Here is a 12,339-nt window from a genome sequence, read left to right on the forward strand (position 1 = left end):
AAAGGCTTTTCGCCTGCCGTCTGTCTGCAGACTTGTCAAAGCATTAATTCATGGTTTTTACTAACCGGTATCAGTATGTTGTTACTTCTGCATCATTTTGAAACGTGCATTACAATTAATTCAAGGTCAAATATGTTCATTTTGTTGTAGTTGTAGCCCCCTTGCCAGCGATTCTCTCTCTCTAGTTTAGCATACTCAGCCCGACTCAGCCTGGTTGTTGACTCGCTAAGAACCTCGATTTTATGGGGCCAGAAAAACTGTGAAATAGTACCCGCTAGCCGGTACTACGCCTAGTGGATTAAACCGCGCTGTGCGCTGTAATGGATATAGCCTTGATCTCTAGGTAGGCCTAAATACTTAGGTATATGCCAATACATGACAAATGTCACTATGCACGGCACGCTTAAACCGCGCTGTAGTGGAAATGCGCCATTAGAGTTGTTTTGCCTCTTAGCCTATAATGTACAATGTCTTGGAGCGCTGGCCAATTAAAGTGTGATTGTACATAATGATTTCTCCATGTTATGGAAGAAAATAAAGGATTTCAATGGATGCGTTTCAGGCAGGGGGGAACTTTGGAATGTTAGCCTTTGCAGACCATTTACATGCACAAAAACCTACACAACACACCCCAAAAGCATAATAGGGCACCTTTAAGATATATAATCAGTGATGATATATTATCAGTATATAATCTGTACAGTACCTTCTGCATGATCTCCATCTCCTCAGGGCTCAGGTCTCGGTCTATCGATGAGATGCTCTCCATGCTGTTCTTACGGACGATGCCGGTGGCAAATGGGTTGGCAATAATGCCGGGAGACGCCTGGATATAGACACAAACAAGATGGTTGTTTAAAGTTTCTTTCCAAAATTAAAACAGATTGGGTAATTTTAGGAAAAAGTACATATGATCAACATTGCTGGCAATTTGTCTAACTGCTCATGTTGTCTCACCTCCACGCCCGTCATTTTTTGTGGGTCGAATCCGTCACACATCAGCATGACCAGAGAGTCTCCTACAGCCCGGAGCACTCGCACCGCCTCTGTGTGCGTCATCCCCAGCAGGCTGTGGTTGTTCACCTCCAGGATACGCATCCCAACCTTCAGTCTGCTGTCTCTTGCTGCAGCACCGCTCGAACTCACCTGTTTAATATCAACCAAAGGAGAAGTTAGTCGAAACTACATTTTTTATTTAATGTTATCTTAAACACAACTCTAAAAACGTCGTCCTTAATAATAACGTTGTCATAAAAGCTAATACTACTTTTAAATGAGTGCCAATTCTCCCAGCATTGATTGAGCGCAATTTATTGGGATTTTACTTTTAATAAAATGGACTATTTTACAAATCTGTTGCTATCCAACCAATATGGCTTTTGCAGCTAATGCTTAAAACAAAACACTCTTTGGGATTCCTTCAGACATGGTAAAGAAAAAGTATTTTATTATATTAATATAATAATGTTGTTCACATACCTTAGAGATGAAGATGCCTTCATCTGTAGGGTCAAAGGGGTTTCCTGCGTGACCCTTGGCCCCTCCACGAATACTGATGCCGAGCTTCTCCCCTGGCTGCTTATTGATTACAATTTCCTGCAATGATACAGACACAGCTCATCAGGCAAGGTGGAGCGAGCATTTTCCAATATTATTAAGTCTATATTATTACATGTATATTCAGTTGTTTCAGCGGACTCACCTGCATCCCAGGCGGGGAAGGGTCCCTCCGCACCAGCATACGGATCTCCTGCTTGTTGGCCAGCAGCGCTCGCACAGCTTCCTGGTGTGTGGCGTGACGCAGATCGATGGCGTTCACTTCCAAAATTCGGTCCCCAACACGCAGTCCACTTTCACACGCTAGGCCGTTAGGAATCACCTGATAGGATAGATGGAAGGTGAGACACAACATGTATTGAAGGAGATGCAAACAACTTGGAAAAACAACAACTCGCAACTCTTTCAAAGTCCTACCTTTGAGATGAACACCCCGGGTTCATTGATGCCAAACGGGTGACTGGCATGATCACTGCCTCCCACAATGCTTAGGCCTAGTGGCCCGCCTGACTTTAACAGGATCACTTCCTGTTAGGGTGAGAGGTAAAAGACTTGTTTTAGCAAGGCTTTGAGATTATTAAAGAAATCAAGACCAGGTGACAATCATTTCTACATCTAACACAAACAAACCAATCAACTGCCAGAGCTGCAACAACTTGTCCATTGATCGATCCCAAACTAAAATAATCACCAACCATTTTGATAATCGCTTAATGGTCATTCTTTTAAACCAAAAATGGCAAAACAAGTTGTTTTCCGCTTCTCAGATCAGAGGATTTTGTTGTTTTCTCTGTTTAATATTGTATTATAACTGAATATCTTTAGTCATCAGCATTTCCCAACAATTTTCAGATAATTTAAAAATAATTAATCGATTCATCCAGAAAAGAATCGGCAGAGTAAAGAGATAAAGTTGCAGCCCTACCTACTCCAAACCCTTATATGTCATGTCTCTTTACAGGCCAAAGCCATTATTAGGTAAAGAGTAACATATTGGCATTATTGCGAACTGGAAAAGCTACACTCTATAAAAGCAAACCATTATTCATTATTAGCCTTCATACCATGCACCATCTTCTCTGGAACTGGACCGCATTGAGGATATTGCAGGGGCCAGATAAACAAACATTAATGCTGAATGCCTGCAGGAGCTTTCTACAGCTTAGTCTAATACATTAAAAATATATTAAACACACTGAAGTCGCCCCTAGAGGTCTCACCTCGATGGGATACTCGTCCTCCATGCGGCTCAGGTTGTTCCCATGCATGGTGAGGCCGTCCTCCTCCTGGTCCGGTGAGTCTGAGGGTTCTGGGGGTGGAGGGGAGTGGGCTCGTGCCCGGGATTGACCAGGAGAGCCCCCTGGTGCATTCAGGTCTCGCTCCACCACAAGGGCAATGGTGGGGGAGGTGCCGGTAAGGAGTGCTACTGCCTGGTCATGCCTGGCCTCTGTCATGTCTACACCATTGATCTGCATCGACAGTAAAAACCAACCAGGAGGGTGTCAGCCCACCAGGACGCTCCCAATTTAAACAGGCCACAGGGGCCATTGGACGATGAACATTAAGAAAGAAAGACATGCTGAAAATGGCATGCAGCCATCAGTCTTCTCTCATCTCTATCAGAGTGTTTATTCAACATCTAAAAAATTATGATCTGTTAATTGCAGTTTGTGAGTGCACCAAAGTGAGTACTGTTAATAGAAAAATAAGCCAACACCTGTACAGAGCAACAGGAAGAGGCAGAGAAAAGGAGTGAGAGGGGGGAACAGCGGGCTGATGCTGGCCACTTAAGCTGGCAGAGCTTCCCTGATGCAGAAATGCTACTAGCTAAAAAGCTATTATCTCCCCAAAAAGTCATAGAAATTTAATATAATCAGTTAAAATAATTTTCCATCCCTTTTTTGCTTTTCTTACTTAAAACACAAGTCGAAATGTTTCCAAAAAGTTTGATCTTAAGTCAACAAAAGCAAGAAAGGAAATCCGTAGTATAATTAAATGACTAGTTTTGGTTTTAGATTAGGGGGAAGCTTTTAGGCATGCAAATCTTAAAACTATTCTTTGGTCCAAAGTGACACGCAGAGGTCAGCACTGACCCGACAGTACCAGCTCTTACCATCGGCTGATATGCTGCTACATACAGGCTCCGCCAACTCCAACCCAACACCATACCCACCACCAAGCAGGCAAGGATGTGCACGTTATACATTAGTGAGCATGCAGATGTGAGAACGAGAGAAAAGAGGAAGCCTACAAATAGATTGAAATATAAAAGAGCTGAGAAACTGCCAGAGGGAAGAAGAGAGTTAACCCGGGAAGAGAGCAAAGGGGATAATTCAGGAAGCTTTGCTGAGATTCTCGAAGCAGAATGTGCATTAACGAAACAGTAATGAGCAGGAGCAGTCTAACATTTGCCACACTTGGAAAAGGAACCGCTAAACAAAATCTTCTCAGTAGTAATGTGGGTGTGACAGGACGAACACATGCAATACGAAAGTTACCATTATGCTGGCAGAAAAAGCCAAGATTGGAGTGTGATCAGCAGAGGGAACAGTAGAGCATTGAGAGGTCATGCGGTAAGCCCTTAGTAGTGACAATTCTGCATCACTTCAACCAAAAGAGATCCATTATTTCTATCTAAAGAGAGACCTGGGTCAGAATTAGTAGAATGAGAGTTAATTCTGTGCATGTGGTAATACAAGTAAGTCTGACTATCATTAATATGACAAGACATAGTTTGAGGGATGAGAGCATTGTTGCGGGCACATTCAAAATGTAAATTATAAAACACCTCGCATTGATGACATACATGATTTGTTTCTTTGACATTATGCAAGATTGGATAAAAACTGCAAAACTGAGAAAAATGGCCGAGATCTAGATCAACAAAGAGAACATCGTCAGCCAATGCTCTTGATTAACATTAATCTTGTCAATTTATTAAAATACTATGTATTTAATTTCAAGCTATTCTTAAATCCCAACTGGAGACAAAGAAATAAAACTATTCCCTTTCTCACATCTGAAAACATTTTAGCGCTAATGCTAATTTGATAACGCCCAGAGGGAGGTGTGGGGGCGATGAGTAGTACTCACGGAGATCACTCTGTCACCGACACGCAGTGTGCTGTCTCTGTTCGCTGCTCCCCCTTCTGCGATCCGAGAGATGTAGATTGCCTGAAACATTGTCAAATGTTAACATGTTTATGTACATTTGCTCATACATTACTCAAATGGATGTGCCATTTCTGCAAACGGTTTTTTCAAGAGACATTGTGAATCTTTTGCATCTTTCTCCTAATTATAAAAAAAACAGGCATGTGTGTCAGGGACAGGCTGGTGGTAAGGGGGTCTGGTGCAACAGGCTGCAATGCTGCGATGACTCAGTGTGCTAACTGAGAGCTGTCTGAGTTACCGGTTAGTCACTGTGTGGTATCACGATTGATCTGAGGCCAACATAGAACTTTCTATACAAAGTGAGCCAGTGGTAATTGATAAAGGGATTCTAAGATAGTAGCAGCCCACAATGGCACACATCAAACCCATATATACATGACAACAGCAGCCTCTGATCACTAAGACACAACAGGACTCCACAGCACAGGCAGCACAAATCACGACCTCTGTGACATATTGGCCGCTTTCTCAGGCAAAGTTGTTTAGCAAATAAAAACATAGCTGAATCAAAGCAGAATGTAGAAACACATGCAGGAGCAAAGTCTACAGCACCTCCTCCTCAGATTAACCAACAGCCAACAGCAAAGTCACTGCATCCATTTCAAAAAGCTTTTGAAAGTGAGGCAAGACTTACAGACCTGCCTAAACGTTTATGAGTCTTTTCCTCTTTCCGGGCTCGCTGAGCTGCATGAGTAGCAATGCCGTTCTGCTCTGGCCCAAATATACACCTCAGCCCGTCCAGTTAGAGTGGACTATCAGGTGTCAGGGCGGGCTATTCATATCTCCGTCTCCCTGGTGATGTCTGTAAACGGTGCAGCTAGAATAGACAGATCCCTGAGACTGTTACTGTAAACACTTAGTGACCTTACTTATTAGCGTTTGTATGAGAGATTAGCTTTAGATCATTTCTGTATCACTTTTGCCAGGGCCTTTTCAATGTATGTTAAAGGGTTGGGATGATTCATTAAGGGCTGCAACTGACCTTTATGTACATAACCAAATCATCTATCACACATCATGCGTGAAAAATAAATCATCAAGTTTGACAAATTGGAACCTGCAAATATTTTAGGATATAAAAATATAATTTTAGAAGATGTTCTACACATTCTTTATAAAACGTTACGTCTAGGTTTAGTCAGAGTGTGGTTGGGGTGTGTTGGCATGTCTCACTGTGTCTGCTGTGCGGTAGGGGGTGGAGCCTTTGCCCCCTGCGATGCTGAAGCCCAGCCCCTTGTCGTTTCGCAGCAAGCAGGTGGAGAGCCGCTCCTGTGGCCCCTTGGGAGCCGTCTCTATGTTGAAGGCGATGCCACTGCTCCGTCTCTCGCGGGGGAAATAGTCGTCTTCCGGCCTCAGTGGCGTGGTGGTGATGGCGTTCTCCGGCTCCACCATATGCTCCCGCAGCACAGACATGGAAACTGAAGCACCAGAGCTCCGAAGAGCTTCAACCGCCGTGTGATGTTCTGCTTCGTGGAGGTCCACTCCATTCACCTGCGACGAGCAGAGGGAGGGAGTGACTGACTGGTAATGACTGGTATTATTATTATTATTATTATTATTAATGCTGTTCAATGAAAAAGGGTACCATAAAACAGAGGAAGGTGCTGCGTTAACAGAACGGGGTTTACCTCTAGGAGTTTGTCTCCCACTTTTACCCCTGCTCTTGCGGCGGGGCCATCTTCAGATACTCTGGAGATGAAAATTCCCTAAAAACACAAACAGAAGATAATTTATTTGTATAATCTTTGGCTTCTGTTTCTTTTAAACTACTCAGACTCCAGACACACATCTTACCTCATCATCTCCCTTGTAAGGTGTAGATCCTTTCCCTCCAGCAATGCTGATACCGAGGCCGCCAGTCTGTCGCATGATGATCAGCGAGTGCTGCAAGTTGAGGAGGGGGGAGTCAGCACAACTACTAATGAAACCCTCTGAACACCACTCAGCTCAGGACGGATTGAGAGGGAGGAGGGCCCACCATTTTGTTATTTTACAAACAACGACAAAAAAGAGATGATCTTAAACTGTGATATAAATGATGGGAGACCTCCCTCTTTCTGCCAGAGGGTGGTGTCAGTGTAATCACAGCAGCATCCTCTCACTCATGCTCATAGATGGATGGAGAGACACTTTGACTTGTCTTGAGCCTAAAGTCAGTTTTAAGTGGAAGTCGGACTTTTGTGCCTTTTAATTGAGCTTGAAATGACCTTTTTAGTTAGTATGCTTGCCTTTGTATGTGTACTTAAAACAGCATGGTCAAAAATAATTTGTTTTCAACCATTATCCACTTAACTGACAGTTGACTTCAGACAAAGCAAACACACTTGTCTAAAGACCTCTTCAATTTAACTCACAGAGGCTTGACCCTTACTAAAAGCATACAATGTGTCTTGTGTATGTACGGGAGGAGGGCCTTTGAACACCAGGTAAGGCGTAAAACTGTGTATATATATACTGTGTAATTGCAAGCCATGCAAAAAGGGGAGGGATTGCAAACAAATGAGGGACAGGTGGAAGGAAAAAGGAGAAATAAAAGGTGAAAGGAGTATGTGGTGTCCTGGCTGTGAAGACGGTTTTACACTTGTAGTGTGGATACCCGTGCATTTTTTGTAATGAGATGACAAACATTTCTTAAGCAAACAAATCAGACATAAATACAATAGTCTAACAAATACTGGCAGAGACCACTTTCATAAAATACTAAATACCACTTTAAGTTTGAGTAAAAGTTTTCTTCTCCATCAACGAGTATTCATATAAAACACTAGAAACAAAATCATGCTAAAAAAAGAAACATATTGTGTACAAAGATTACCAATGAAGCTTTGGATTTTTCTACAATTGAACCCCAAAATCATTTTCAAATACTCTCTTTTCTGAAGTGTTTTTTTATCCATCTCGATTGTTTTGGTGTGATGTTTTTTTGTGTGCTTTAAACGCTAATACAGCTGACATCAGGAAACACTAGGCAAGGCAACACACACCAAAACAAATAAATAGTAGCAGCAAGTGACAGAAAAACATTGTTTGATTTTGGGGTTAACTGTCCCTTTAAGTCATGACAGCATAACATCTATACAGGTTAACAATTTGAAAATGAGACTGCTGGGAAGTGATCGTCATCCTTCTTCATCAGTCTTGAGATCCTCTTCTGGTCGTTGATGAGTAACCTACTTTGTACCAAACAGAAGCACCTGGAGGAAGCTGGTGAAGCAGCCCATTCATTCCAGGGCAACACAGCGTGGACAGGGGAGGAAAGGGTGCAAAGCAGCAGGAGCAGGAGAAAGGTGGAGGAACAGAGATGGAGCGTGGCAGGACCTGGTGCTGGACTCATATTCATTCTTCTGTGTCAACGGTCAAAGTTTGAGCTATTTTGAGTATTCCAAGTATTGAAGGAAAAGTTGATTAATGACAAATGTCTAAAATGTATAAACCTGAATGTAGAACCTGAGGAAGACGTCACAGCTGTGGGCAGCCAGGGGATTCATAATGATTGGAAAAACATGGATTCCAACACGTCGACTTTGTCAAAGGTGGTTGATTCTACATGATATGCAATGAAGTGGATATTACCAACAGTCATTTCATCACATATTCTGCTGATACTCAGAGTTCTCTACTTGATATTTACTTAGCATTGTTTATTCTGTCAATGTCCTTGCAAAGCCCAAAGATTAAACACGATCATTCTGTTTCACTAACAGCCTTTCCCGCAGGCCCCAGTATGCAGGGCTTTAAGGTTAACCCTTTCCTGTACGAACTTAAGACAAATGGAGACTAGCTTTAATAAAATTTTACTGTTAGTAGCCATTTCACTTTAGTATTTATTGACATTTTGTCCTGTGACTCCTAAAAGGATACACCACACTTCCTACAGATGCACAAATTATGTTCCAAAGGCAAAACATATAAAAAGGTGATTATATTAATTATAAAATAACACCTCTTCTGACCTTTCGTGGTAGATCTTATGTTTAGTGTTTTGGTCTTCAGAGATGAAAAAAAAAGGTCTGAGGCTTCACTCAAACTTTTGAAAGACAGAAGCATATTTTACAATAGTCACATAATGAGTCCTAATTGAAAGAGATACAGTTGGTCATTAATATAAATAAAAGAGAAGTGCATGCTCAAATAGTATTAACTGAAGCTGATTGGATGCATGGATAGAACTGAACAATGTGTTAATGTCTGGAAACATAGTGTAATCTCCCAGGATGCACTGAAACACAGCAATGTGAATCTTCATTGCAAGCTTACTCTCATGGCTACTAGTCTCCTGCATCCAGGTTCTGCCACACATCTCATGAATGAGTTGTGGTTAGAGGGTCCCAGTGATTGGCTTGGGTTAACCCTGTGGATTCTGTGGGGACTTTCTCCACCTCGGGATACAGGTGAGTGGGTGAGTGAGGGACACAGAGAAACAGAGTGGATGGGAAAGAGTATGTACAGACCTCTTCCTCCTCAATTCGAGCAGGTTCAATCAGCAGATTATTGACTTGATCAAATTTCACCCCCTGTTAGGACAGGAACCAGCGAGAGGCATGCGGATTAGTCAGGCCAAAATAAAAATATGCTCACACACACACATACTAAAAAAATTAAAATCCCTTTCTCACACTCTCCATAAACTTCACCAAACACACCCAACACTCCACTGTCTGCTTGCAGGTTGTAGAACCTTCAATCCACTGGGATGGACCCCCTTAGAGCAGAAGCAATGTCACATTCACCCCCCAGCCACCAGAAGCAAATACAGGCAGAGATGGAAAGACAAGACCAAGGAGCTGAGCTACAGGGCAGAGAGAGCGGACAGGAGAAAGCAAAAGCTCCCATACCAGAATAAGCTCAGCCTCCACACCACAGAAAGCAAATTCCTCCAGGGGCAAGCTTTGATTTAGACAAAAAGCCTACTTTGTACAAACAAAAGCTTACAGTTACAGTACATTTACAGCTTGCAAATAACCCAAGATATCTACAAGCTGACTTTACAAAAGTAATTCATAGAAAAATATATATTTGATTAAATGAATTTGATTCAGAAGAATGATGAAGAATCGTACTGTCTATAACAATTCAAACATCCCATAAATGATTATTACCATATTACACAAACAAGGATCGTTGGATCTCACATTCCAGCTCTGCCAATACATGTTCTGGTTGGTCTGAGGTCAGCCACACAAACACACATCCCCAAACACACACACAAAACAGATTTGGTAAGATGATGATGTTCGATCACAGCGCTTAAAAGGATTTCTACAATCAGCACGAAAAATCAAAACATTTTTCATTAAGACCCAAAATAGTGTTGATCGATAAGGAGATTACGTTTCATAAGCGGCACCGACGCAGACTTCATTCACACTTACAAACACACACGCTGTTATAAGAGCAGAGTTTGAAATGTCATTATTGAATTAAAACAGGAGACGGCTGATAATTGACTGAGAAGTTCAGTACTAGACTGGGCCAGTGTTGGGGAAGAAAAGCCTGCAGAGGCTTGTGTGGAAGGAATGTTATCATTACAATAAAAGTCTATGTGTTATCTGAATTCTGCAAAAACAAAGCTATTTCATGTGAAAGCACAGAGTGAATTTCTCAAATGTGTCCCTAAGTATGAGACTAGACAATAATGTTTTGTTTTGGTTGTTTATGTGTCAAAATAGTCCTAAATGATGTGAGGTATTGGAAGGCATTATCAGCAATGACCTCTGGGTGTTTGTAGGCGTTTGGTGAAGGACGGAAAGTATAGTTCGGAGACTGTTGCAGAGTTTGTGGTTAAACCAGAAACTCCACTCCTGAGAAACACATTACCCTTGATTTACAGCATAGGGTAGTCGCTTCATTTGCACAATGGCCCTGCATGCAATGCCACATCCTTAATAAATACTGGCAGCTCACTCCAAACTGAATGCAACTTGCAAGGTGGTAAGGGCACTCTATGCATACAGTATTAAGTGTGTGCATAGATGCAATGAGCAAGCAAAACATATATTCAATTTAAATACATGAATAGAAATGACTTCCTGTTCTGCACTATTCCTTATCCATAGACTACATTTTTACACATGTGCATAAATGTTTGTAGGGAAATAAAAAAATGTGCTATCGTATTCCTCCCACCTATTCTCCATATTCCTGAAATACACCCTAAGAGTGGTGGGATCACCCCTTTACCTTTACTAGACTGGAGTTGACCTGGAGCCGACTGTCTTCCAGCGCCTCCATCCTGGGAAGGTGCTGAGGGGTGCACATACCCTGGTCTTCCTCGTCCTCGTCCTCCTCCTCCTCCTCTTCCTCCTCTTCCTCTGCGGGCTTTGTGGGAGAGTTCATGCTCTCGGGGTTGAAGCCCTGCAGCAGGGCAGCCACAGTCTCAGGTTTGGGCAGCTTGGTGATCTTGAAGTGCTTCTTGTAGTGCGGCGTGTCCTTTCTGATCAGACGCTGCTTCTCTGCGGGAAACACAGGCCTCTCTTCCTCGTCACTCCTCTCTCCATCTTCCCTGTTCTCCTCGTCGTCGTCATCCAAACCCCGGATGATGGGCTCTTCTGCAAAGTGCACAGTGGGCTGGAGAAAAGAGAAGATTGAGATTGAATTTGTTTAGAAGATGACATGTAACTAAATGTTGTATCATTTTGTAAATATTCACCTCAATGTACTCCACTTCCATCTCGTCCAGCTCGTCATCATAATGAGGGGCGTGGCCATCTACAAAGTCCTCCCTCTGCGACGTCACATTCTGCCTCTCCTCATGGGAGGTGGCCGACAGCGTGCTATTGGACACCTGAGAGTCATGGCTCTGATTGGAGAGGTCACTGAGCCGTTTCTCCTAAATCAAAAAGTTTGATTCATCAGAATATTGTACAAAAGTCATGATGCCTTGTGCCTACTTCCTACAGCAGCAGGTCATGATGCCTTGTGCCTACTTCCTACAGCAGCAGGTCATGATGCCTTGTGTCTACTTCCTACAGCAGCAGGCAATTTGTCACAAAATAAGATTAGGGCAAGAAAATAACAAATCTCTAAATAATAACTGTCAGAATAGACACAATAATCAATATACAGTATGTGGTATGTACCTGTGAATCAGGAGACTCTTCATCCCTGGATGTGTAAGCTTCATTCCTCCTCTCCTCAATCACCTTCTTCATCACCTTCAGCTCATTGGGGTGCGGTGTAGCTCTTCGCTGAAGACCCTGACACAAAGTTGGTAACAACAACTTTAGTGAATCATAATGTTAAACCAGTCAAGGAAAATGTCAGATGACTTTGTGACAGTAAAGATTTATTAATTTGGACTTTATGTCACACTTGAAGCATTATAGTTTTCAATCAAGATCTCAATCAAATGCCAACAGAGATGTAGTATTAAGGCTGATACTATACTGATTACTATAATAACTAGAAAGTAGGGATGCACCCAATATTCGGCCACCGAAAATCATCGGCCGAAAAATGGTTAAAAAGGCCCTTTCGGCCGAATGTCAGAGAACAGGGTTACGTTGATCATACTCCGCATATTTGTCCGGGTGTTTTGATTTCAAGTGGTGGAGTAATCCCGAAGTGGTGAAAGTCTTTGCAGTTACACCCCTTCGAGAAATGTCAGCT

General features: G+C 42.4%; 1 protein-coding gene across 1 annotated transcript in view; it reads right to left on the reverse strand.

Moving 5' to 3' along the window:
* scrib (scribble planar cell polarity protein) overlaps window positions 1-12,339 on the reverse strand; it is a 93,142-nt gene that overhangs the window by 36,986 nt on the left and 43,817 nt on the right. The window contains exons 25-38 of the mRNA XM_010782798.1: window positions 11,811-11,927; window positions 11,381-11,560; window positions 10,912-11,298; window positions 9,183-9,245; window positions 6,526-6,615; window positions 6,360-6,437; window positions 5,905-6,222; window positions 4,651-4,731; window positions 2,778-3,026; window positions 1,975-2,085; window positions 1,703-1,879; window positions 1,480-1,596; window positions 958-1,146; window positions 707-826 (exon numbers count right to left, since the gene is read on the reverse strand). Coding sequence (XP_010781100.1) covers window positions 707-826; window positions 958-1,146; window positions 1,480-1,596; window positions 1,703-1,879; window positions 1,975-2,085; window positions 2,778-3,026; window positions 4,651-4,731; window positions 5,905-6,222; window positions 6,360-6,437; window positions 6,526-6,615; window positions 9,183-9,245; window positions 10,912-11,298; window positions 11,381-11,560; window positions 11,811-11,927 — 2,277 coding nt within the window. The remainder of the gene's footprint in view (window positions 1-706; window positions 827-957; window positions 1,147-1,479; window positions 1,597-1,702; window positions 1,880-1,974; window positions 2,086-2,777; window positions 3,027-4,650; window positions 4,732-5,904; window positions 6,223-6,359; window positions 6,438-6,525; window positions 6,616-9,182; window positions 9,246-10,911; window positions 11,299-11,380; window positions 11,561-11,810; window positions 11,928-12,339) is intronic.

Source organism: Notothenia coriiceps, unplaced genomic scaffold (genome assembly GCF_000735185.1).
Source record: "Notothenia coriiceps isolate Sejong01 unplaced genomic scaffold, NC01 NC01_scaffold00024667, whole genome shotgun sequence".
Lineage (NCBI taxonomy): Eukaryota > Metazoa > Chordata > Actinopteri > Perciformes > Nototheniidae > Notothenia > Notothenia coriiceps.